This window comes from Vipera berus (assembly GCF_964194415.1).
Source record: "Vipera berus genome assembly, chromosome: 4".
Lineage (NCBI taxonomy): Eukaryota > Metazoa > Chordata > Lepidosauria > Squamata > Viperidae > Vipera > Vipera berus.
This window is the reverse complement of record NC_138206.1, coordinates 54808881-54836128: the sequence shown is the minus strand read 5'-3', so window position 1 is coordinate 54836128 and position 27248 is coordinate 54808881. Positions and strand designations below refer to the sequence as shown.

The 27248-nt window shown below is 37.8% G+C and overlaps 1 protein-coding gene across 3 annotated transcripts in view; it reads right to left on the bottom strand.

Annotated features, from left to right (window-relative positions):
- Positions 1-23913, bottom strand: part of DOP1B (DOP1 leucine zipper like protein B) — a 52169-nt gene extending 28256 nt beyond the window's left edge. For 2 of the 3 annotated variants that reach the window (XM_081327314.1, XM_081327315.1), the window contains exons 1-12: positions 23645-23913; positions 16661-16830; positions 14659-14840; positions 13777-13947; positions 12030-12219; positions 8722-8820; positions 7446-7569; positions 6989-7098; positions 5289-5403; positions 4173-4293; positions 3157-3276; positions 1052-1151 (exon numbers count right to left, since the gene is read on the bottom strand). In XM_081327314.1, the coding sequence (XP_081183440.1) occupies positions 1052-1151; positions 3157-3276; positions 4173-4293; positions 5289-5403; positions 6989-7098; positions 7446-7569; positions 8722-8820; positions 12030-12219; positions 13777-13947; positions 14659-14840; positions 16661-16798 (1470 nt within the window). In that variant the 5' untranslated portion in view covers positions 16799-16830; positions 23645-23913. Of the gene's footprint in view, positions 1-1051; positions 1152-3156; positions 3277-4172; positions 4294-5288; positions 5404-6988; positions 7099-7445; positions 7570-8721; positions 8821-12029; positions 12220-13404; positions 13655-13776; positions 13948-14658; positions 14841-16660; positions 16831-23644 lie in introns of those variants that run through there. The other variant, XM_081327316.1, reaches the window with a different exon arrangement.
- Between the last annotated feature and the right edge of the window lie 3335 nt (positions 23914-27248).

Sequence of the window (27248 nt, the reverse complement as noted above, 5' to 3'; positions counted from 1 at the left end):
TGTATTAGTTGTGAGTGCTCTGAAGCCAAACAGACATTGCTGAGTCATAACATAATATCATGCCTTGGGATCCTGTGGAAGACTGTTCTTCAACTGGTTAATAGGTGGGAACTAACCTGGGCATAGTATTATGATCGTATTATATTAATAATGCAAGAGTCTTTAATAGGCATTCATTATTGTGGAATTAAATTCAACACATAGGCCTTGGCTGTCGCCCCATGAGTTCATCTGGATATTAAGACCTTCAAAATCCTTCTAGTTATCACTGCTTGCAAAGTCCCACTTGTTTGGCTAGTGAAAATAAGGGTTTTTCCCTTTTATGTTTTTTCCTTTTTTTATTGAATACATATAAACAAATAAGATGCAGTAGGAAAAAATAAGAATAAAATACATATCAATAAACAAAGGATTTACAGATGTCATGGAGGGTATAATTTTTCTGCCACTTTTCCTGTCATTAATTAGTGTGAATAACTGAATATATTATTTTAAAAGGCTAAAATGCTATTAATTTCTAAGCAAATGATGAATATTAATAACAATGATCAAAACAGTATAAATCAACAAATGAAAGTATGAACTATAATAATTTCTGACCACATTCCTAAAGATTATTCAGTTTAGAAATGCTATAAAATTGAAGCAAAATGCAAGCGTAGTGAAAACCAATTCTTGGTAATGGCACAAATCTATGTCTTGAGAATAAGGCTTTTAAAAAATATTGGTTACAAACTGTAGAATACATTTCAGCTGCAAGTGGTCATTCTTATCTCAAGTTTTATGCTATTTGTTAATTTGGTTTAACCGAATTGTTTGTAGTGTTATTCCTTTCTGCTGATTGCTGCTTGTTTTGTAGAAAGATATGAAATGTTTTTCATAATTTAACATAGCATAGATATATAGTATGTCAAAAATCAACTCTAAATAGCTCCAGTGGGACTATACCCCTGCATAAATATTTCCTTGGCAAGTAGAACACATCTGTACATATTGATGAAAAAAAATTACATGAAAGGCTTAAGACACAAAATTAAACATATTGACTTACCAGTGGTATCACATCTAGAAGAAACACTATTAGTGTGCAGAGTTCTGAAACTGTTGCATTATTAGTTAGAAGTTGTGTCTGTGTAGATTTATTTTTGTTGCTGAAAAAAAGGATGGCTTTTTTTTAAAAAAAACTTTTCATTCAAGTTTGATCATGTGCAGTTTTCAATATAAATGTAATAAAAACAGTAACACATAAAACACACATTGAACTGGTTAAGTGGCTCTTCCAAAGACATTTTTAAGAACCCAACTTCTTTAGATATTATACTTTTGTTTCTCAAATCAAGCACTGTATTTTCTAAAACACAGTAGAAAGCATATTTTAGTAGATATTAGGTAAGCTATGCTCTGTTGGGTCATTGTGTCGTAGATATTTCCTTATTTAAACAGAAAAGAATTACCATGAGTGGGCAAAAACGCAGTGGGAACAGAGCAAATTCTGACTTACTGCTGGCTTCCCCATTGGGTTTCCTTGTGGGAATTTGGCAGGGAGCATCAAAAATCTCCTCCCTCTCAACCAACAAAATGAGAAACTCTAACTAAAGGAAGAAGATTGCATTCGAACTGAACATAGTTGGGAACAATTAACTAACACAGAAAATGAACCTTTAAAGACAGATCAATGGCAACATGTCGTTCATAGAAGGAAAAAACATCTCAATCCAGTCTAGCCTTGCTGGAGCTAAACAATCAATTTAATAACTTCCCCTTGGAAGAAAGTGTGCAGACACCTGAAGAGGAGACATCATCAAGTGTACCAATTGAAGTAAAAAAAGTCTTCCTTAAGGGGGAAAAAAGGTGTATGTGGTTGATAGGAGACTCACTGCTCAGGTGAAAACAAGCAGTAATTTGTAGACTGGACAATCAATCTAGGGAGGTGTGCTGTCTCCCAAAGCAAAGATCAAAGACATGACTGAGAGGTTTACTAAAATAATTAAGTCCACAGATTATTACCCCTTTCTCCTCTTTCATGTGAGGATGAATGATATGACAAAGAGCCTAGAAACCACATCAAGAGACTATGAGCAGCCAAGCATGAAAACCCAAAGAGATGGGGCCACGGATGGTGTTTTCTTCTATGCTCTCAATGAAAGGCATCCAATAAGGGATCACAGAACTTTTGAAGTAAACCACTGGCTTAGAAGATGGTGGCGCTGAGAGAACTTTTGAATCCTAGACCATGGCCTACAATACCTACATGAGGGGCTTCTGGCAGTGGATGGGCTACATCTCACAATAATGGGAAAAACATCACCAACAGATGGATTTCTAACTGGCTGACCAACCACACTCAAATGAAATCCTCAATGTAACTACTTCTACATGGAGGGCAGCATGCAGTACTCTTCAACATCTTCATAAAAGATTTAGATGTTTGGATAGAAGGGGGATTCATCAAATTTGCAAATGATACTAAGCTGGGGGGAATAGCCAGCACTTTAGAACAGTGATCTCCAACCTTTCTGGCTCTGTGGACTGGCAATGGCACTGGGGTGGCAGGGGAAGGGGATGGTTTCATGTGTGCGTCTGTTGCTTGCGCAGCCTACTTTCCAATGGGCCGTGGACCGGTACCAATCTGCAGACCAGGAGTTGGGGACTCCTGCTCTAGAAGATAGACTCAAGATCCAGAATGATCTTGACAGACTTGTACGTTGGGTCTTACTGAGAGAGATCTAGGAGTGCTAGTGAAGAACCAGTTAAATATGAGCCAGAAGTGTGGTGCAGCTGCCCAAAAAGCCAATGCAGTTCTAGACTGCATCAACAGATAGTAACAAGGTCACATGAAGTATTAGTACTGCTTTATACTGCACTGATAAGACTACACTTGGAATGTTATGTCCAGTTTTGGTTACCATGATACAAAAAAAAAAGATCTTGAGACTTTAGAAAGGGTGTCGAGAAGAGCAACAAAGTTGAGTTGCCTGAGGTGGTACCCTGAAATTTATCGGAAGCCAATGTGGCTTGCAGAGCAGTGATATTGCATGGGCATATTATGATAGCCCCCCAATTGCCTGGCATTTGTATTCTGAATTTAAGATAAATTATTACTGTTCCTCTATTATTCTCTTATCTCCAAAGCAAAAATACAAGATCTGTAACTACCTTAAGCAGTCCTCAATACAACTGGTCATGTAATCCCACAGAAAATCAGTATTTAAGGATGTGATCAGCACGTTAGCTGTTTTAACAATCTCAGATGCATTCTTGTTTTCTTTTATTGCACTAAAAAGAGAATCAACAGTGTTTAGTAAATATATGCAGAGGAAATATATTTTTAAGGTAAGGCATATTATTTTAATAACAAATAAACATATTTTTAAGATGATTGTACAAAATTTGGAACTAGGTTTTCAAAAATGAAGCTGAAACCCTAAACCCATACCTGTCCTGAAATTTGACCAAGTTTCCTACCGTTCCTTTCCAACATAGCCACTCTCCTTTTTGCACTCAAGCAGCACTGCAGGATTTCATTTTAACTGACAATCCTATAGCATTTTCCCAAGGGGTTAAAGAATCTCAATTTGTTAAGATTACTGGTGAATACACTCTGTTTTGATTAAATTGCTTTAAGCATGTGTAGTAGCAGTAGCCACAATAGCTTTATGGACGAACCTGTTAAGCCATTATTACTTTTTTTTGCCCTCAGGTCAGTATTGGTTCTTTAAGACTTCATGGATAAAACCAATCGGTTTTGGCAATGGGTTTAGCAGTGATTTGCCACTGTTTCCTTTCTGAAAGAGAGTGACTGGCTCCAAATCACCCAACTGACCTAATGACCGAGGCAGTGCTAGAGCTCATGGTCTCCCAGTTTCTATCCCAATTTAACAAACTGGGCTGTGTGTTAACCCAGACAAATTCATATCTCTGATAAGACTTTTGCAACTACTGATTTAGCAGAGACCCCATAGCAAGTCTTAACTAGCAGCACAAACAGGACATTAGCTTGGAAAATGCTCAAATTACTTTCAAGGACATGTTTTGAAGAACTGGACACATGAAAACATGTAATTATGATCAAAAATACAGTAGCAGTATCCAGCAACCAGAAATGCCCCCCATAAATTATTTATTTATTTAGCTACTTAAGTAAACAGAAAACAAAGAAGCTTACACTATACCTTGTAAAGACAGTCCCAGTTTGACTATAGCTAAGTTTAAGATCAGAACCCAGTGTTTCCTTGCAATACCTATAGAATGCTCTGATCACTTCAAGAAACAAGTCCTCAATGACTAGTGGGCCTACAATAAGGGAAACATAAAGGAATCCAATATTTTAAAAAATTATTTACACACGTGAATAAAATCTTATTATAAAGTTATATTGACACAACTTCTTCTTTGCAGTTCAATATATTATTACATACAGTAAATCTTAAGACCACTGTTAGGATTTCACAGATATGATTAGCAATGTGATTAGAACAGAATCTCAATATTCTAGTTCCATATTACGTTCTATTATGCAGAACTTACCTCAGTTGATATATCAACTGAATTATGCAATGGTTTATTTATATGCTCTCAGGAGGGAAATTAACTTAATATCAGACTTCTGTTTTCTATGTACTTTTTCATTTGTTTCATTTGTCTATTCTCAGACCAAGAAAATATTCTATCTTCTCTTAATTAAACCACTGGAAAGATCCTAGGCCTAAACCAGCTCCCAACTTTCCTGACTTGGCGGACCCGGGGTGGGGGAGAGGGGATAGTTCTGTGGGAACAGCAATTCCATTTGTGCATAAGTGTAAGTTTTTGCCACTTATGCAACTGGAGCTTCATGCCTGAGCATGAGCACCCTCCACTGGCTTAAGTGGAGCTGCATGTGCATGCATGCTCACCCACCACTTGCGCGGCCTGGTAGTAGGCCGCAGCCCAGGGATTGAGTACCCCACCCTAAATCATTTTCTCAAACAATGACAGATACCAAGCAGTAATTTTATATATATATATATATATATATATATATATATATATATAGATAGATAGATAGATAGATAGATAGATAGATAGATAGATAGATAGATAGATAGATAGATAGGATAGATATAGATATATAGATATATAGATAGATATATACAGATAGATAGATAGATAGATAGATAGATAGATAGATAGATAGATAGATAGATAGATAGATATAGATATATATAGATATATATGTGTGTGTGTGTGTGTGTGTGTGTGTGTGGCTTAGAAACATTTAGTTCTTGAAGAAAAGCCTCTCTTTCTCTTACCTATTTCAGGCTTGTCAAGTAGGCTTATGAGGATGCGGAATGGCTTCAGATATGCATGGTGCTGTTCTTCCAAGTCAGATTCTGAAAATTTCTGATGTAGTATTTCAATTAAACCCTATTAGTCAACAAAACATTGACAACAGTACAAATTAGTTGTTCTCTGCCTTTTAAGTAATCATTAGCTATTTTTATTAGTAATTATTTATTATTTAAAAAATCAGATAAATTAATTTGAAACATTCAACACTATTCTTAAAATGACATATGACTAAATTAATAGTGCAGCACTCCTGTAGGAGAGGGACAACCACTGCATTTGAACTGAAATAAGATTTTTGGAAGAAAAAAAGGACAGTTGCAGTTAATTCAGCCCAAATCAAAAAATCAATTGAAGACACTTTTACTCCTAGTTTCTAGATTTCTCATAGCTTTCTTTTTGATCTTGTTTTTTTTTTCCCAAACACTATTCCACTTTACAGGTAGTCCTCAACTTACAATCAAAATTAAGCCCAAAATTTTAGTTGCTAAGCAAGATATTTATTAAATTATTTTTATTATTTATGACATTTCGTTCCATAGTTGTTAAGTGAATCACTGCAGTTTATTTATTTATTTATTTATTTATTTATTTGTTTGTTTGTTTGTTTTATATACCGCCCTTCTCCCGGAGGACTCAGGGCGGTGTACAGAGCAATAAAGTGAGAATACAATAAAGCAACAGAGTGAGAAAAATTGTAAAACCCAAATCCATCAGGCCAGGCCGGCTTGTTGGAATAGATAAGTTTTTAGATCCCGCCGGAAGGAGCGAAGATCGGGGGCCAGCCGGATTTCAGTTGGTAAGCGGTTCCAAAGGATTGGCGCACCCACCGAGAATGCTGTCCCCCTGGGGGTCACCAGCCGACATTCTCTGACCGGTGGCACCCTGAGGAGGCCCTCTCTGTGGGAGCGCACAGGACGGAGGGATGTTGACGCTGGCAGTAGGTGCTCCCGTAGGTAATCCGGACCCACGCCATGTAGGGCTTTGTATGTCATCACTAGCACCGTGAATTTCACCCGGAAGGCAACTGGAAGCCAGTGCAGCTCACGGAGCAGAGGTGTAATATGGGAGTATCGGGAGACCCCCAAAAGCATTCGTGCAGCTGCACTCTGCACCAGCTGAAGCTTCCGAGTGGTTCTCAAGGGCAGCCCCATGTAAAGAGCGTTGTAGTAGTCAAGACGAGAGGTCACAAGTGCATGGGTGACTGTACGCAAGGCATCCAGGTCCAGATACATGATTGTTAAGTGAATCTGGTTTCCCCATTGAATTTGCTTCTCAGAAGGTCACAAAAGGTAATCACATGACCCTGGGACACTGCAACTCTCTTAAATATGAGTCAGTTGCCAAGTGTCTGAATTTTGATCATGTGACCATGGGGATGCTGCCATGATTGTAAGTGTGGAGAATGGTCATTAGTCACTTTTTTCAGTGCCGTTGTAATTTTGAACACTAACTAAACAAACTGTTGTAAGTTAGGTCTTGGCAAATTCACTTCTTTCTAGCACATTTTATATCTGGAACCAATTTTCACTTTTCCATGTAAGATTCTAGAAGCTGCTAGTATATAATAGTAGCCAGAACCAGTAGCAACAATTTGTTAATCTAATATTAGAATATCAGCACTTAATGAAGTCATCCTTTAAAGAGTATAATATGGACCTACCTCAACTAAAAGTTCTTTGGAGTATTTTTCAAAAAAACTGCGGGCATAATCTTCTAAGGGTGCTTTAATAGATAAATCTGGTACAGAAGCATTTCCTTTGATATCAGAACCTTAAAAAAGATAATTGTAACTAAACAAAAAGTACAATATACCATTACAGTTTTAATTAATAAAACAAGAAATCACAGCAAAAGATGAACTCCCCCCCAATTGCTCCATTCCTATTTCTTGCCCTTAGCATCAGCTATCTTCAGCATAGCTCTGTTGCATTTGATGTGCACATACTTCCCTTCCACTGAAGTATTTTGACGACAAAGAATATTTCTTTGTAAGCATATAAGCTAAATCACTGCAACACTATTTGAGATTTAATATACCAAGACCCACCTTATTCTGAAAATTAATTCAGGATAATTAAAGAATGCAAAAATAATAACAACTATATGTGGTACCATACCTAGCAACCATGAATATAGCCTTCTGTTTAGTGACATATCTCTTCTTAAGAGAGTTTGGACAGCTGCTGACAGAAGATGAACCACATCAGACCTAGATAGTGGAATAGCACTCTCATTTTGGTCCTAAACAAAGAACCAACAAATCAGCTAAAAGCACATGTCTTTTAATAAAAACTAAAGCACAGAAGATGCAAAATCAAACCACATAATATGGCAGTAAAACCCCAGCAACATTAAGAATACTATCATTCATACAATTCATAACTCCTGTGCATAATTCACAATCTGTAAAGAAAAGGTTGAGAGTTGTATTAGGCAATAGTAAATTGCCTATAAGCTATTGTTTTCTACCTGCCCTTATTAAGCTATGGATTTTTTTCCAATATATTGCTATATTGCTTCCCATGAAGACACATCTTCAAATAGTTTACAAATAAAAAATAAAAGTTGTTAAAATAAATGCATTATAACAATAAGATATATTCATTAAAAAGAATGATATTTTTCATTCATTTTTCATTTTCTGAGGGGATGGGGTTGGGAAATAAGAACCAAACAAAACTATTCTTTAGAACAAAAGCTACCTTTGTTACATTGGACCAAGATTCATTTTAATCTATTGTTTTCACAGTAGGAAGCCAGACTTGCCTCTCTCCCGCTATTATTTTTCTGCAACTGGATTTTGGAGGAACACTGCCCTCATTGTTGACTTGGAGGTAACAATGAATCAAAACCATCTCAAACCAACAGAACCTGGTGATGTGTTACAGTGAAGTCTCTACAAATGTATGTTCTTGTTACCTTGATTTGCCTTAAATAGTAAACAACTGGTTACTGAACACAAGTATACATAGGAGTAACCTTGCCAGGAATCTTCCATGATATTTTGTAAAGAAAGGCAAAAATATGTATGGAGATAAATATTTAATCATCCAGGTCACGGATGTCTCCAAAGTGCTTTTCAAAGGGTAACTGGACTTTGTAAGGTTTTTACCTTGAAAACATTTCACTGCTCATTACAATTATGACTGAATGGTGGCAAATAGAAGGATTTATATTTTTTGCAGTCATCTGATTGTTAACCCTCTGAAGGTCATCATTAGCACTCATTGAGGCCACTTGGGGATTTATCTATTCCCGCAGGGTCATCTGAATAAGAGTGCATATTTACAGAAATGAAACATTTTCAAGAAAAAAACCCCAGAGAAGTCCAGTTGCCTTTGAAAAGCCCCTTCGAAAAGGCCAAAAATAGTTGACTAAAAATAATTTGCTTACCAAAGAGGAATATAATGGGAAGAAGAAGAGAACCACTTCCAAAGTGTTTCTTTGTACAAGAACATTTGAATCCACCATTGACACACAAATAGCTTGTATCTAGAAAAAAAAGTGAAATAACATTTGATATAATAATCTCCAATAGACTGATCATTTCCTTTTGCTCTATAGACTGGAACTTCATACAATAAAAGTGTGGGAAGAATTTATTTTTAAATTTTTCAGTTTTCAATCTCTTTACACACTGTAATCAGAAAATTGACTAGCTTACATTCTGGATGAAAAAAGAGAGAAATCTTTTCCTCCGCTAATTCAAGAATAAGATGCTGGACCCCCTCCCCCAAATTATTTGAGGAATATGTCCATTGAAAAGGGATAGTGCAACAATACCTTAACCTTGGAATCATGTTAAATTATTCAACAATAAGGACAAAATGATATGTTAGCAACTTTTTTTAAACAGCTGGCATACAATAAGAGAGGTCAAATTATTCAGTGGAGATAGTTTGTTAACAATCAAAATTTAACACACTTAATGTATTTCCTCACAATGATATATTTGTCTATCTTATTTCTTTGCTGCCAACTCCAATCTGACGCAGCTTATAACCACATATAAAGCTTCTGCAATATAACATAACAGTAGACAATTAAACATCCTAGCAAGTAAAACCAGGGCTTTTTTTCTCATAGAACACTCAGAACGGAGTTCCGGCACCTTTTTTGGATGGAACCTTGTAGGGTAGGCAAAGTGGGTTGTATGACATGTGTGAGTTCCGGCACCTTTTTCTTTTACAAAAAAAGCACTGAGTAAAACTATGAAATATCCCTGATAAAATGCTATTAACATTCCACATCCACAACTATCAAAATTAGTAACATCTAAATAAATTATCTCATGCAATAATTAAATTAATAAATCATTATGAACAATTTTTATAAACAATACTTACAAAATTCAAACAATCTCTAATCATAAAAAAGTTGAGACTGCATTAAAACATTGATTCCTGGTATCAGACTATTCCCACTTCCTAATAAGGCAGAACTCTGAAGAGGGGTTAGCAATTATCACCTTGGAATAATTGTCCTGAGAGATTGATTCAAAGTAGAAGTCGTTGAAATCGTTGCCCTGAAGATACAGTATATTGATGCCATACCACATCTGACTTTATAGGTCAAAATCTACAGCATTTTGAATTACACTCAATAGAAACCTATTAGCAATTCGTGAAGAGTTTTTTGCAGGTAACATCTGTAAATTACTGGACTGGAGCATTTTGTAGCAATTGCAGCACAAAGCATATGTGGCAGGCCCTGTACTAGAAAAGGCCATGATTAAAAGCTTCAGTCAAAGTTTTTGAATTTCTGTTTGACAAATTTCTAAGAGACATTATTCTGAACATAAACTGAAGCAACTGCAATTTAAAGCAAATACCATTGAAATGTTCCTCATGTAAATAGCTTGGTAAGACTCCTTAAAATTATAGTATTCTCTCTTTCACAAACTGCTCTTTGATAATGGTTCAATAACTTGCATTCTCATTTTCATTCTCCTTTCAGTAAACGTAGCGCTCTTTAGCAAAGAAAATTATAGGCCAAGTTGTACTTATGCTACATTCCACATTCCCAACTAGCAGCACTAGCCAATTTGGACACCTTTGTCCACATATTAGAAGTTTCAAAAACCAACTTTCATACCAATCCTAATCATATTCATTCTATGCAAGCTAGAGTAATAATTCAGAGAATGTCTTAAGCCAGGGCTTTTCAACCAGTGGTACGGGTACCACCTGTGGTACACTGGCACCTGGCAGGTGGTACGCGACCATCCTAGAAAAGTGGTAGCGGGGGAGGGGAGTGAAGTAAACTGGTGGCAGCACTGCACAAGCCTGAGCGAGAGATGGCTGGAGCTGCAGGGCTGTCAGGGCTCAGCGAAAGCGCCAGGATCAGCGCTTCTTCGGGGCTGTCAGGGCTCAGTGGAAGTGCCAGGATCAGCGCCAGGCTCCAGCTGGAGCTCAGCGCTGATCCCAGTGCTTCTGCTGAGCCCAGAAGAACCACTGATCAGCTGGAATGTGGCAGCATCTCCAGGGTCTTGTGATTTACATTCAGATGCTTGGCAACTGATTCATATTTATGACGGTCACAGTGTCCCAGGGTCATGTGAAGTGACCAAAACCTGCTGCAACCACCCAGCAGACCGGGGGAATAAAAACCAAACACCCCCCCACCCCACCCCCGCAACAAAAATGCTCACAACAATGAAAACCTCAGACAGGAGGAAGAGCGCCGCCAGGCGGGCAGGCAGGTGTCTTGCTCGCCTGTGGCTTGGGGGGCACTTTTTTCAGGGCCATTGTAACTTCAAAGAGTCACTAAGTGAACTGTTGTAAGGCGAGGACTACCTGTACTTCATCACTTTTTTCCTTTTTTTTTTTGGTCATCAAGTTTTTGACACTGCTAGGCGACTGGTGGTACTCAAATGTTGCCATATCCTAAAAGTGGTACAATGGGTGAAAAGGTTGAAAAGCCCTGTCTTAAGCAGCAACATACTATTGCCTGAATTTCACCAAAACAGGAGGCATACCTACTAAAACATACTTATGCAGAAAGTCATAATGAATGAACAACAGCTTTGTGCCAGGCAGGAAATGCGCAGCCTCTAATTGAGAAATATGTGAATATGAGAATGTTGCTTACAAAAAGGGAATAGTATGATGGGCATATGAACGCATTCTCAATCTCCATGTTGCATAAAGACCAAGGCTTAGGCATCCTTGAATACTGAATTAACATTTTAATGTTTCACAAACCTCTATGGAATGCAGTCAAGGGAACTAATTATTTATGGAAAGAGCATACAAACTGTAACTTGAGTAATGAAATTTTAATGAATATATATTTGCTGTGCATTGCACAGAAAAAATGGAAAATTTGCCTCCAGTTGCATTAGCTGCCTTAAAAAAAGGCTTTCTTTTCAAAGCAGTTAAAGTAGGAAGCACTTCTACCAGAATACGTTATCCTAATGCACATTTCATAGGGTTTAAATTATTTATTTATATGATTTAAAGAGCCATCCATTTCATAATAGTGACCTTGATATGTGTGTGTGTGTATGTGTATGTATACACACACACACACACATAGATATGTTCTGCCAACTGATAGTTAGCTAAGAAAATGATGAAAATGCAGCAATTGAAGAGTGTTATATTACTTTCCAAAGTGTATGATTTTTATCTTCAATTTTCCATTTTTCTTCACTATTTATTGATAATATAAAAGCAAAGATTATTTGTTATTTAACCTACTGTGAGATTAGGATCAGTCCCCATCATATAATTCTGCTGCTTTCCAGGTATTGCTCTGTTGATATGACTGACAACAAAAAGAGAAGCAGGTAGTCTTACAGAAGGGCTAACCAAGACACTGGCCCACAAGGCAGAATAAAACACTTCTTTTCCAATTACAAGGGACAACTTCACAAGCAAAGCATCAGTCCTGTAAAGCAAGAAAAGAAATTATGTAGTTACAAAATTAAAGCAAATTAATTTGGTACAAGCTGATGTTGAAAATTATACTATACATATTAAATCATGTATTTTTTGCCAATGTTTAGAAAATTTCCTTAGAAAAAAGGAGAGACTTCCAAATGACAGCAGCTCCACATTGAAGATATAGGCTTTCACTTCAAATCTAACATTGATTTATAAGATCCTTACACAGAAAAGCTAAAATAAGAATTTTCTGAGAACTCTGAAAATAGACATTTCATCTAAATGAGGTACATCTTTATGTGTCTTGTTTTCAGCCTACTGTTATGATGGAAAGTATCTAAAATGGCCAGGGTGGTTATGGATTTGTAGGATGAGATCCTTTTCAAGGTTTAAAAAACCTTTTTAAGGTTCTTTTGGATCTTTTAAAAGTTCTTTAGTGTTATTGATCACATTATGATGTGATAGAAATTGTGTAAATTAAATTATTCTTGTTTCAAGGGAGGGAGATAATTAATAATCTCTTTGCTTTATACCTAAATCCACAGGTTTCCATTTTGTTCTCTAAACGAGGGGTCCTCAACTCCAGACCATGGCCTACTGGGCCACGGCCTATTCAAAACCAGGCCGTGTGAGCAATGGGCAAACATGCACCCAGGAAGCTCCACTTGAGGGATCAGAGGGTATTGCGTGCAATGCTCCATTCACTTCATGTGTGAGCACTCTCCATTCACACGAGTAGAGCACTCTCTGCTCGTATGGGCTGCCAAGCTAGAAAGTTTGGGGACTGCTCTTCTAAACTATTCAACAGCATCATGAACCTTGAAGGTGAAGCAATCTTAGATTTAGGTTGAAGAATCATCAATATTTGGATCTACTGGTGTCAGTTTCTACTGTTGGGTTTTAACTCCTAAACTATTATTTATATGAAAAGTTACATGGAACAGAACTGAATCTTAAATCTATTGAAGTTTTTTTTTGCTTAGTGAAGTATGTATTTAAGCTTTTAATTTATTAGTCATAGCTTGCTTGATGTTGAGTTAGCACACTGAATGAATCTAGCCACTCTGGATTATAAACCATGGGGTGAATACAGATTACTGGTTCATTTAATAAACTATATATGTTTAAAATGTTCCATTTTGAATTTTCTTCATCATGAGTGCAATTTATGGTCTGTTGCATATGTTACCTTGCATTGCCTTTAACTTTTTTGCTCAGATTTTTTTTCCTCAGAAAGGCAGAGTATAAACTCTGAAATATAAAATACTTGGTTGAAATGATAAAAAAGTTTTCTGGTTTGGACCAGAACTTTTCTAATGGAAAGACATCTACCAAGAATTTTCTTCTAGTGAGTACCAAGAAAAACCTGATTGTCTGCACTGAAGCTTCTGCTTAATACATGGCCCTGACCAAATAAAAGAAGAGCATGCAGAACTGCATTCCTGGTTTTACTTTTGGTAGCTGATCTTCCCCTTGACTGATTCCCACTGTAGGTAAGGAATGAAAAGAGAGTTAAAATGTATTTATTATTTTACTTTTTTATGTGAAAGAAATATCTTACCTGTCATAGAATTCTGACCCTTCCTCCAAACCAGGCAAAAGGCCAATTAAGAAGGCCTGAAGACTGGGCAGGAGAGATTTGTGGAGTGGGAGAAAATAACTTTCATACAAATCGAGCAAGACGGGTTTCACTGACAGTGCTGCAACTCCAAGCAATGGAAAAAGGCCTGAGCTGGAGAGACATAGAGAAGGATAGGGAAAATTCAATCTCTGCCTGTGTTATCTTGGATGTTGAATTATAAACCTATTATGAGGACACGTTGCAATGAATCTGCCCTCCCCTTTTTGAGAATACTGGAAGTTTTGTAATTAAAATATATACAAAATGATAGATAGATAGACCGATAGACAGACAGACAGAAAGACATAGAGAGATATACATACATATAGATATATTTTAATTACAAAATGTTCTGATCCACAAACCCAGAGAATTTATGATTGTTCATGAGTGTTATTTCTCAAAACTAGTCTACTATAGTTAAGTTGGCCTTTTTCATCAAGCTCATAGTTAATATTAACCATAATTAAAATTCAAACAAAGCTATAATTAAAAGAGATCTGGTGTTTTCTAAATAGCCAAAGTTGAAGGAAGAAAGGAAGGAAGGAAGGAAGGAAGGAAGGAAAGAAGGAAGGAAGGAAGGAAGGAAGGAAGGAAGGAAGGAAGGAAGGCAGGCAGGCAGGCAGGCAGGCAGGCAGGCAACTGGTGTTTGCATTCCTAAAGCTATACTATATTCCTCCATACTAAGCATGGTTTAACCTTACACTCTAATTAATTAATAAAGATTCCTAAAAGCAATTAACACTAGCTGGGCCTTACCTAGAAGATAAGTATAGAGAGGACTGTCATTAAAAATAGGCTTCAAAAATCCACAAAATTTACCTGTAGAGAAATAAGTCCTTTGCAAGCCATTTTGTTCCAATAATTTTAAATATTACTTCATAGGATTCCAGTGCTTTTATATGTACTCCACTAGGTAAGGCTGGGTGTAAACACTGGGACAATCTTTTGCTGATAATCAAGCGTCTTGGTAAAAGGGAATACTTCAAATTACTTTGAAGAGCCTGTAAAATAATTAAGTAAGGATTACATATTAAATTTAAATTGGTATTAATTAGGAACAAAATTGTAGCAATGTTTTTATTTAAGAGAATTAAAATGCATAGATTTTCCTTAACAGAGTTCCAGAGATCTTTATAAAAACTGATTACAAAACCCATAGGTGTGCTTTGGCAATCTCTATATTTATTATTTAATATATCACTTCACCAGATTAAATTTCTAAACTAATTATGTGATCTTCGAAATAATAACTTTTGTCAAATAAATCAGCAAGAACAAATACTGCAACTGTTAAGAATCTTTACCTGTCTGATGAACACTTTTCAAGTATCATAATGACCTGCAGAAAATAGCTACTCTCACATATCTGAAAGGGGCGGGATTGAAGAGGTTGAGAAAAGTTTTTAAAAACACAAGCACAACTGGTTGGCTAAGACATAAAAAATATGTTTTCTTTCTCTGCAGGGATAGAAAACATTGCACTGAAACTATTATATAAATAAACAGCCACTTTACAGAGCTCTGTTTTAATAGTTACTAAAATAATGATTCTATTTTCCAGTCAAGCAAGTATTAAAATATTTATGACTGATATTAATATAAAAAAGTACAAACAGAGCATACATTTTTGAACTTGTCATTATACCTAGGCTTGTTAATTTTCTAAAGAAACCAACAGAATTAATTACAACCCCATATGAAATATCTACCCCATGAATTTCTTTTACCAGCAACACTAACAAAAATAAATATAATTTGGAAAAGAAAATAGTCATACAGTTTATAAGAAAGCTTCATTCTTAGAATTGCAATTACATTGGAAGAAAAAAAACACACATAGAAAATATAAAGTGAATTATTCTATGATAATGAAACAACGAAATCTGAAATAAATATAAATATGATGTCTCTGTGTAGCCTAAGAATATTGAAGAAATCAAAAGGCGTTTAAATGAGTATAGCCAATACTGGCCAAAGAGGTAGAAAGACAGGAGTTCTCCTTTTAATCTCACCGTACTTAGTACTTGAAAGGACCACCCAAATATATATCGTCAAAACCAATAATTTCCCAATATCCTAGTAATAACATTTACGAATGGTAAATGCTTTTCTTTTTTTCATTCTCTTATGCACATGTGACTTCCTAGAGACAAAAAAGATTTTCAAGTATTTGAAAAATATTCCTCTATTGTACTTGAAATAATACAGAGAAGTTGGGATCTGATTTTTGTGAATGTTTTTAATGGTTTTAAACTAGTTGAAGAGTTAGTAGCCGCTATATTATTATCTTTAATTATAAGATATATTTTATTGTAGATTTTTAATACTGTACTTGTTTAGTTGCTAAGTCATGTCCGACTCTTTGAGACCCCACAGGCCATAGAACACCAGGCCCCCCTGTCCTCCACTGTTTCTTGGAGTTTGCCCAAATTCATATTCCTCATGTTGATGACACTATCTATCTATCTCATCTTCTGCAATCTCCTTCTTCTGGGTCTTTCCCAATGACTACTCTCATTAGTTGGCCAAAGTATTTGTGCTTCAGCTTTTGTATCTATCCTTCCAAAGAACAGTCAGAGTTGATTTCCTTTAGGATTGACTGATCTGATCTCCTTGAAGTCCAACACCACAATTAGAAAATGTGAATTTTTTGGCTTATAGCCTTCTTTATGGTCCAACTCTCACAGCCATTCATCACTATTAGGAAAATATTATACTATCCAGACTTCATTCATTAAAAATGCCTTAAATGATATTGCTACCTTCTTAACATCTTATTAGAAAAAACCTTGTAAATAATTTAAAAAGATAGATACTACACCTTGTTGAGTTTCCCAAGAGAAGATATGAGATCTGCCCATTCACTTGAAGATTCAAAGTTCCTCAAAGCTTTATCAATTGCTGAGGAATAATTTCTATACCTATAATCGCCAAGCAACTCCTGCTCTTCTGGATCCATTTTAAACGATCATATCAAAATGCTCTGAGGAACTAAAAGCAAATTTTTAATGTTTATTTTATAGATATATGTAAATATTTTAAATAAAAACAGATAATTGAAATTAAAATAATGAACTTACGATCAGCATAAAAGGCTAAACTTTACAAAAAAACACATCCAAGAACCATAGCTTTGGTATTCACAGTACTCAACATATGTAAATATTGTTCACTTTACTTTCATATGAAATGGAAATTGAGACCAACTCATAAATTATTTTACTGAAAATGACCATAAAATATTGGCATTTATTTATATAAACATGAAAACATGTTTATATAAATAAATGCATATTTTATTTTCTAGCTATGCTTTATTTTTGTAAATATTCAGAGGAAAGAGATGATTTTAGTAAACTAATTTTCACTAAATTGAATGTATTTTATGAATCATTAAACATTTTCTTCCTGCATTGACAACCAAATTAATGATTAAAAAAATCCCATAAAATGTCAACACCAGAAGCTGATAATAAACCTTTATTGTCAAAGTACAACATGTGTACATTGAGATTAGCTGAGCCTCTCCCCATGCTCCCTCCCCCCAACACACAGTGACAACAAACCCTCCATCCTACCACACCATGTGAACCAACTACACCACACACCGGCCTCCCAAGTCAATTCTGCATAAGTTCACAGAGATTATATCCCATTCAAAAGCCTAACAGCCCATGGATAAAAGCTGTTTTTCAGCCTGTTGGTACGGCTGGCTATACTCCTATATCTCCTACCCGATGGTAGGAGAGTAAAGAGATACCGTCCAGGGTGTGAGTCATCCCTGAGAATTTTCCTCACTCTTCCAAGGCAATGAGCCCTGGCGATGTCATCCAGTGGTGTCAGGGGACAGCCCACAATGTCTTGTGCTGTGCTCACTACCCTCTGTAATACTTTCCTGTCCGCGGCTGTCAGACCAGCATACCAAACCACAATACCATACGAGAGGACGCTCTCTATAATAGACCGGTAAAAGAGGGTCATTAGCTGTTGTTCTACCCTGTTCTTCCACAAGACCCTAAGAAAGTGAAGCCTCTGTTGGGCCTTTCTAGCCACCTGGGTTGTGTTAACTTTCCAGGTCAGATCTTCACAGACGTAGACTCCCAGAAATTTAAAGGAGGAAACTCTCTCCACACAGTCCTCCCCGATGTAAATTTCTTAGATTAAGAGAGTACAACATGTAATTACTTAAGAAAGTATCATTTACATCTTTCTCATGTGATTTTTAGGAAAATACATTATAAATCAATATAATGTATCAGGGAGAACCTGTTATTTCTTTTCATAGCATGACTTAATTATGGTCATCTTATAGTGAGCCTGGCACTGAGACTTGATTGGATGAGAGAAAGCAATTGGAGTGATTGACTGGGCTAATCAAACTGAAAACACATTTACACATTTCCCCGTGCTTTTGTAAAAAAAAAGGAATATGTAGATTTGGTGATATCAATTGATTGCAACAATGTGTTATATATCTGGATAATTTCAAAAACTATGAATTCAGACAATTATAGGCAAAAACTGCTCTCTTGTTACAATAATTTCATTGGTTGCTAGTTGATTTCCAGAACAAATTCTGAAATTTGTTGAAGGGGTAGATTTTCTAATATGTTCTTCAGGAAATTGACGAATATAAATCACTGGGACCTGACAGATTACATCCCAGAGTTCTGAAGGAGCTAGCAGATGTTATTTCAGAACCATGGCACCACATCTTTCATAAATCCTGGAGCACTGGGGAAGTACCTGAGGATTGAAAAAGGGCTGATGTGGTTCCATCTTCAAGAAAGGGAAAAAAAGGGACCCAGGAAACTACAGACCAATCAGTTTAACCTCAATACCTGGGAAGATCCTAGAAAAAATAATCAAAAAACAGATTTGCAAACAACTAGAAGCAAACAAAGTCATAACTAGTAGCCAGCATGGGTTTGTTAAAAACAGATCAAGCCAAACCAATCTTATTTCATTTTTTAATAAAGTGACTAAACTAGTAGCCCAGCGAAACGCTGTGGATGTACGTATACTTAGACTTCAGTAAGGCATTTGATAAAGTAGACCACAACCTACTCCTTGGTAAGCTAGAAAAAGATGGAATAGACAACATCACCACCAGATGGATCTGTAGCTGGCTGGCAAACCAACGAGTAGTCCTCAATGGCACTACATCCACATGGAGAGAAGTAAGCAGTGGGGTACTACAAGGTTCTGTCTTAAGCTCAGTATTCTTAAATATCTTCATCAATGACTTAGATGAGGGAATTAAAGGGGAGCTCATCAAATTTGCAGATGGCACCAAACTGGCAGGCGTAGCCAATACCCCAGAAGACAAACTCAGGGTCCAAAAAGATCTTGACAAACTTGAACAATGGGCCCTATCCAGTGGTGGGATTCAAATACGTGAACAACCAGTTGTCTATGTGGATGCTGCTTCTGGAAGTCCATTTTGGCCTGGGCAACAAAAAATTAGCTACCGATTCTGCTAAAGTAGTGTGAACTAGCTGAACCCCACCACTGGCCCTATCTAACAAAATGAATTTCAATGTGGAAAAAAGCAGTTTTACATTTAGGCAGGAAAAATCAAAGGTACACGTAGAGATTGAGTAAGACCTGGCTTAAAAACAGTAACTGTGAGAGGGACCTTGGAGTCCTAGTGGTCGATCACTTGACTATGTGCCAGCAGTGTGCAGCCGCCGCCAAAAAAGCTAATACAATCCTGGGTTGTATAAACAGAAGCCTAGAATCAAGATCACAGAAGTATTAGTACCACTTTATAAAACCCTAGTAAGACCACACCTGGAATACTGTAGCCAATTTCGGTCACCTTATTACAAAAAAGATATTGAGAGTTTGGAAAAAAATCAGAGAAGAGCAACTAAGATGGTTAAAGGCCTGGAGACTAAAACATACAAAGGACAGCTGCAGGACTTGGGTTTGGCTAGTGAGTCTAAAGAAAAGAAGAAATAGGGGAGATATGATAGCAGTATTCCAGTATTTGAGGGGCTGCCACCAAGAAGAGTGGGTTATGTTATTCACCAAAGCACCAGAGGGCAGGACAAGAAACAATGGTTGGAAACTGATCAGAGAGAAGCAACATGGAATTAAGGAGAAACGTCCTGACAGTTAGGACAATTAACCAGTGGAACAGCTTGCCTCCAGAAATCGTGGGCGTTCCATCAGTGGAGATTTTAAAGAAAAGACTAGACCCATGGTGGCGAACTTATGGCACGGGCGCCAAAGGTGGCACACAAAGCCCTCTCTGTGGGCACACGCGCCATTGCCCCAGTCCTAGCCCTTCAGCTGGGTTTTATAAAACCTTTTCGTTTTAGGCCTCTGCCGCCATGTGCAAGAAAAGAAAAAGGTTCAATCAATCAATTTCAACTTCTCGCAGGAAAAAAAAGATGGAATGAACATTTTAGTCCCACCCAGTCTGCCGTTACCACTGCAGCCACGCCCACCCAATGGGCCACACCCACCCAGCATCCAACAATACATAAGTGGGTTTTGGGTTGCAGTTTGGGCACTCGGTCTCTAAAAGGTTCGCCATCACTGGACAAGACAGTCACTTGTCTGAGATGGTATAGGTCCGGGGTAGGCAACCTCGGCTCTTTTATGATTCATGGACTTCAACTCCCAGAATTCCTGAGCCAGCATAGCTGGCTCAGGAATTCTGGGAGTTGAAGTCCATGAGTCATAAAAGAGCCGAGGTTGCCTACCCCTGGTATAGGTCCTCCTGCTTGAGCAGGGGGCTGGACTAGAAGACCTCCAACGTCCCTTCCAGCTCTATTCTATTCTAAAGGGTGTTCTTTCTATGCTTGTCAGGAAAACAATAAAGAATATTCATCCAAGTACTGAATATTCTATTAATAATTCAGGATATGAGAAAAGCTGGTCAAATCTATTCTTTTCTATTGGCAATCCTGCTTGGTCAGGCACTTTATCTTGTTGAGATGACATATTGATGTGTTATGGATTTTTAATGCAGTTTTTATCTGCTTTTGATATAACTGATTGTTCTTTTGATAATTGTTTTTATTAGCAGTTCTCACATTGCAATTGTACAATATTATTATTAAACACATTAACCATTATGGAATGATGAGGTAAATTTTTACATAGCAACTGCTATCACTATCATTACCACGGCTCAGAATACAGCAGAGATAGAAATGATATAGATAATAAAACAGTTACGATTTCAAAGATTTCAGAGCCTTTTGAAGTGGGATGGCTATAATAAACTACCATCTGAATTTTTTTTACATATAAAATATGTATTTTCCTAGCAATATAAAAACAGACTAGCAATAATATCAAGGTATCAATTTCTATCAATTGTGTTACTACTTGCATAATCTTAAGTCATTTTTTCATCAGCATTGCTAGAAGCCAGGCAGTATCCTGATTTGGATCTTTTGCTCAATCTGTAGCATTACCATTGTAATAGGGATTATATAGTAGGGATTGTAATATTACACATACCTGCAGTTCATGACTAAAAGAAAACATGTACTTAACTCAATATGTGAATATATACATCTCACATTTAAGTCTAGCATTCTGTCACTGTGACATAATTTATTTTTTGCCACATAAAATTAAATATATTGAATAAGCAATGTTCATATTTTAATTGCTCAACTGTAATCCTTGTATAGCTTTTCAAATTTTTCACTTTTGAAACTGGAGGTATATCTTTAGAAATAGAGATCAACTACAGGCCTAACACTTTCCTTGAAGCAGGATCATGTACTCTAGTATAGGGCTATAGAACCCACCTGATGAACAACCCCTAACAGCAGAAGAATTTGAGAAACAATGTTGGAGCCTGCCTTTAATTTACTGTAGATTGGTATCCTGCTATTATAAATATATGATAGGTTTACTTTATTATATTGATTGTTTCTTGCATTATAAAAAAATGAAGCTCTACATACTTGGTAAATATACGTAGTCCACAACTTATTTATTAAATTTCTGTGTTGCCCATCTCACTAATACAGTGACTCCGGGTGGCTTACAATATAAAAAGTTAAAAAGTGCTAAACACAATTAAAATTAAGAATAAAAAATTTAAAATTAAAAGCAAGGTGATGGGCAGCCTGGGAGGTAAGAATCTTCTCAGTCACACCCAATGTAACAGGCCAAGTGGCAGACCCAAATTCTGAGGCTATTCTGTAAGTCCAGAAGTATGGGAGTGGATCTCACATGAAGGTGGGGACCACAGCAGAAAACCTATGAACACAATTGGACTGGCACTTCTGTTGCTAAGTGATGTGGTCATTAAGTAAGTCATCTTATGATTGTGCCTGAATCTTCACCCTTGTTGCCATGGTTGTTAAGCGAATCACATGGCCACTAAGCAATCTGGTTTACCCCATTCACTTTGTTTTGTCAGAAACCCATTGGGAGCATTGCAAATGGTGATCATGTGACTCTAAGACGCCACAACCTCTGGTTGCCAAGTACCCAGGTTGAGTGCCCACAGGGATGCTGCAATTGTCTAACTGTGAAGACAGGTCAAAAGTCTCTTTTTCAGCACCCTATAACTTTGAACAGTTGAGGATGACACTACCCTATTTATTTGCAACATAACTCACCTACTGCAAGATTAAATTTTAAATAGATGCCCCAAAATTAACATTTTCCTTTAGCAGATGAAGACTACCGGTATAACAGGAAAAAAGCCACAAGTGGTAGCATTCTTTGATTTTCATGACAATTGAAATGCTTAATTGGAGAATTGATGCAAACTGCCATTTGTTTTGTGTGATGGATGGAAAAACAAATTGTTTCCAACTTGTCCATCCCACTATTTATGCAGCAATCTTGGATTTAGTTATCTAATGATGGCAAAAACTAACAAGAAATGCAAGATTACTATGAACTTTTTTTTTTAAAAAAAAGATATAGAATGCTATATTTAAAATGGACGTTTTGGTTGAAGGACAGAAGTGCTATTTCATGAATAACCAATAATTTAACATCTAAATAGCATTGCAATATATTTTATTTTCTTTGCCCACTTTCGCCCATTTTGCTTACACCCAGGAAACAGTGATCCATCGCCCCTGAAGAAATCACATCTTCCAAATGGACTTTTGCAGTTGTTGTTTTTTTCTTCAAACAACTTCAACATTCCCAATAGGTTTTCAAAGTCAGCGGTAATAAATTATGCAGCTAACAATGGTGTGTACATAAGGCAAAGAAGATTAAAAAAAACACACAATGCTCTCATTGTGCAATAAGAGCTTTCCTCTCCTGGCTGTTGACAGGCTGCTGCTACCCACCAAGCAAACAAAACCCAACAGCTGTTACATAGACAAACCGACCACAAACAGAAGGTACGTCAGGAGGGCATGCTGTATAATCTCGGAATCGCCGGACGCACCAACCCGTGTATCCAAACGACAAAAGGCAAGAAATTGGAAGGGTTTGTACATTACGGGTGTGCAACAACCTGGACGATTTGGGGGCTCAGATTTAGAAAAGGGAGGCCAAAGATCTCCTTCCTCGCCCATCTGTTTTGTCTTCTGGAACAACTGGCAAGGGTTGAGATAACATCTGCTCCCATAAGGGGAAGTAACGCTTGGAACCGAGGGCGACGTATTTTCCCAGAACTAGAAGATTGGGGGCTGGGGGGGGGTTGCTCGCTGGGGAAAAGGGCTCTCCGCGTGGAAAGGAGCGCGAGAGGGGAAGAGTCCCGTCTCTCCCCACGCTAATAAATCTCGCAGTCGCCTTTTCAGAAAAAGGCAGAGAGGAGCAAACGAGCGCCTTCTGCAACTGCCCAGCTTTCTTTCCGACTCACCGTCCGAAAAGGGTCGCCGCCGTAGTTCCCCTTTCCACAGCTGCTCCTCTTTGCAGGGGCGACGTGTCCCACGGCTGGGCGGGACTGAGGCAAAGGAGTCGGGAAATACAGTAAGTGGGAGGGAGGAGGAAAAAGCGGAGTACAGTACGGAACAGCGCGTCGCAAGGGCGGCTGGATTTGGGGACGTCACGCTTCTCTTTCTCTCTTCCGCGGCCAGGTTGGGCAAGTACCATTTTTCAGGAAGGGGTCGTGAAGAGGCGGAAAAAGGTGGTGGCCATCCTTACCTTTGAAAGGTCGCAAGGAAGTTTGTTAGGTGTGTATCGTTCCTATTGCTAATTTAATGATCCGAGGACTCACTCGCTTGCCCTTGGCCACGAAGACGCGCCGACCCTCCCCGGAAAGGTGGTACATTCGTAAAGCGTGTTTCTGGGCTTTTGTTAGGTTGCCATCTAGCGTTGGAATAGGAGACTTGTGGAAAGCTGTTTTCGCCGAACTGCGCTAGTGAGGATGATAGTATCGACCTGTATAATTTTAAATACCGGTAGGTGTCTCTAAACATAACTGCTCTACTTCCGGTCTTATGGCACATTGAACAGAAACGTTACACTTTGCTTTGCTTCTTTTTTTGTATTTTTCCTACTTTTTATTTTAAAAAAGTAAGCCACCCAGAGTTATTTGAAGTTAAATATCTCTCTATAAAAGGTAAAGGTTCCCCTGCAGATGTGTACTAGTCGTTTCCGACTCTAGGGGCCGGTGCTCATCTCCGTTTCAAAGCCGAAGAGCCAGTGCTTGTCTGAGGACGTCTCCGTGATCATGTGGCCGGCATGACTAGACGCCAAAGGCGCATGGAACACTGTTACCTTCCCACCGGAGTGGTCCCTATTTTTCTACTTGCATTTTTATGTGCTTTCAAACTGCTAGGTTGGCAGAAGCTGGGATGAGTAACAGGCGCTCACTCTGTTATGCAGCACTCAGGATTCGACCCGCCAAACTGCCGACCTTCTGATCGACAAGCTTAGCGTCCTAACCCACTGAGCCACTGCGTTCCCTATTTCTCTATAGAGAGATATTAAAATCAATAATAAACCAGTGGTGGGATTCAGCCGGTACACAGAACCGGTAGCTAATGTTTTGTTGCCCAGGCCCAGAATGGACGTCCGGAAGCGGCATCCACACAGAGAACCGGTTGTTCACATATTTGAATCCCACCAGTGACGGAAACTGTTGTATAAATAGCAACAGTTATGTTGCAGACTAGGACAGAAAATGTTGATTCTCCCCCTCCCACCCCAACAATTAGCATATACTGTGAACAGTGTGTTAATTGTAGTGTCTGGAATATATTCTGGGAGCATATTTGTTCTCTTCTGAATATAAAAGAACTTGTGTTAAGATACTTGCGGTAGTAGGATATTTGGAATAATTCTGAGTACAATAGATGGAATATAGTGGGTTTTTAAAATGATATAACCTACTGGTATACCCATACTATGAATATGTTTTTATAATGTTCTCTCTATATATATTCCTTGATTCTAAAAAATAAAAAAACAAAATTTTGGAGGTCTGAAAAGTTACTTATTTTTGTTCCACCCTTCTAAAGTACTCGAGGGTCTACTAGGAATTAAAATATAAAATATATAGTTTATTATAAAATTGCTATCTATGTCTACCTTTATATCTATTGATGTACTAACCCTGTGTCTGAGAGGTTGCCTAAAAACAGGGGTCTTCAAACTCGGCCCTTTTATGACTCATCGACTTCAACTCCCAGAATTCCTCAGCCAGCATGCCTGGCTGAGAAATTCTGGGAGTTGAAGTCCATGAGTCATAAAAGGGCCGAGTTTGAAGACCTCTGCCTAAAAAGGAACAGATTTTGGCTCAATCCTGATAAGACTTGGTAGTTCTGGCAGTGTGACATTTTCACTGTCTTAGTTAAGATTGCATTTCTCCAATGCAGGTGTGCAATCTGGGGATCCTCTTGGACTCACAGCTACTGCTCAATCAGCAAGTGGCAGCTGTGGCCAGCAGGATCATATTGTACACCAGCTGTGCCCTTTCCTTAACTGGGACACTCTTCAAATGGTCATTAACACCTTGATTACCTTATGACTGGAATACTGCAATACACTCTGCTGCCCTTGAAGATAATCCAAAAGCTGCTATAGCTTTTGGATGATCTTCAAGGGCAGCACCATGTAGCTATACTGGTTGCTATTCAGCTTCTGGATGAAATGAAAAATGCTGGTTGTCACCTATAATGCCCTTTATGGCATACAGTTGCAAGAAAAAGTATGTGAACCCTTTGAGATTACGTGGAGTTTTGCATGAATTGGCCATAAAATGCGCTCTAAACGTCATGTAAGTCGCAACAATAGAAAAACACAGTCTGCTTAAAATAATACTACACAAACATTAGCTGTTGTCATGTTTTAATTGATCATAAGATGGAAACTTTCACAGTGCAGGGTGGAAAAAGTATGTGAACCTTTGGACTTAATAACTGGTTGACCCTCCTTTGGCAGCAATAACCTCAACCAAACGTTTCCTGTAGTTGCAGATCAGACCTGCACAACGATCTGGAGTAATTTTGGACCACTCCTCTTCACAAAACTGTTTCAGTGTAGCAATATTCTTGGGATGTCTGGTGTGAATCGCTCTCTTAAGGTCATGCCACAGCATTTCAATCGGGTTGAGGTCAGGACTCTGACTGGGCCAGCAGCAGAAGGCGTATTCTGTTCTGTTGAAGCCATTGTTTTGTTGAATTACTTGTATGCTTTGGGTCATTGTCCTGTTGCATCACCCATCCTCTGTGGAGCTTCAGTTGGCGGACAGATGGTCGTACGTTTTCCTGCAAAATGTCCTGATAAACTCTGGAATTAATTTTCTCATCAATGACAACAATCCGTCCAGGCCCTGAGGCAGCAAAGCAGCCCCAAACCATGATGCTCCCTTCGCCATGTTTTACAGTGGGGATGAGGTTTTGATGTTGGTGTGCTGTGCCTTTTTTTCTCCACACATAGTGTTGTGTGTTTTTCCCAAACAACTCAATTTTGGTTTCATCTGTCCACAGTATATTTTGCCAGTAGTGCTGTGGAACATCCAGGTGCTCTTTTGCAAACTTCAAACGTGCTGCAATATTTTTTTTAGACAGCAATGGCTTCCTCCGTGGTGTCCTCCCATGTACTCCATTCTTGTTTAATGTTTTCCTTATTGTAGATGTGTCAACAAAAATGTTAGCATGTGCCAGAGATTTCTGTAGGTCTTTAGCTGACACTCTAGGATTCTTTTTTTACCTCATTAAGCATTATGCGCTGTGCTCTACAAATGGAGAAAGTTTAGCACTGTTGCTACTCTCCCTAGGCGTGGTCGTCCTGTAAAAATGACTTTATTGCTTGCATTTTAAACTCAAGGTTGAAGATATGTGTTGTGTAGTGGGTTCTGAAGAGTATGAATGATGCCAGGCAGATGAGTACAATCAAACAGCTCTTTATTAGGTGACCATAACTGTATTGAGGGGTTAGGGGGTACTTGCACTCTTTATATACCTTTCTGAGTAAACAGCCAACCAATCAGATTGAACCTAAATCTCCCGTCATAATTG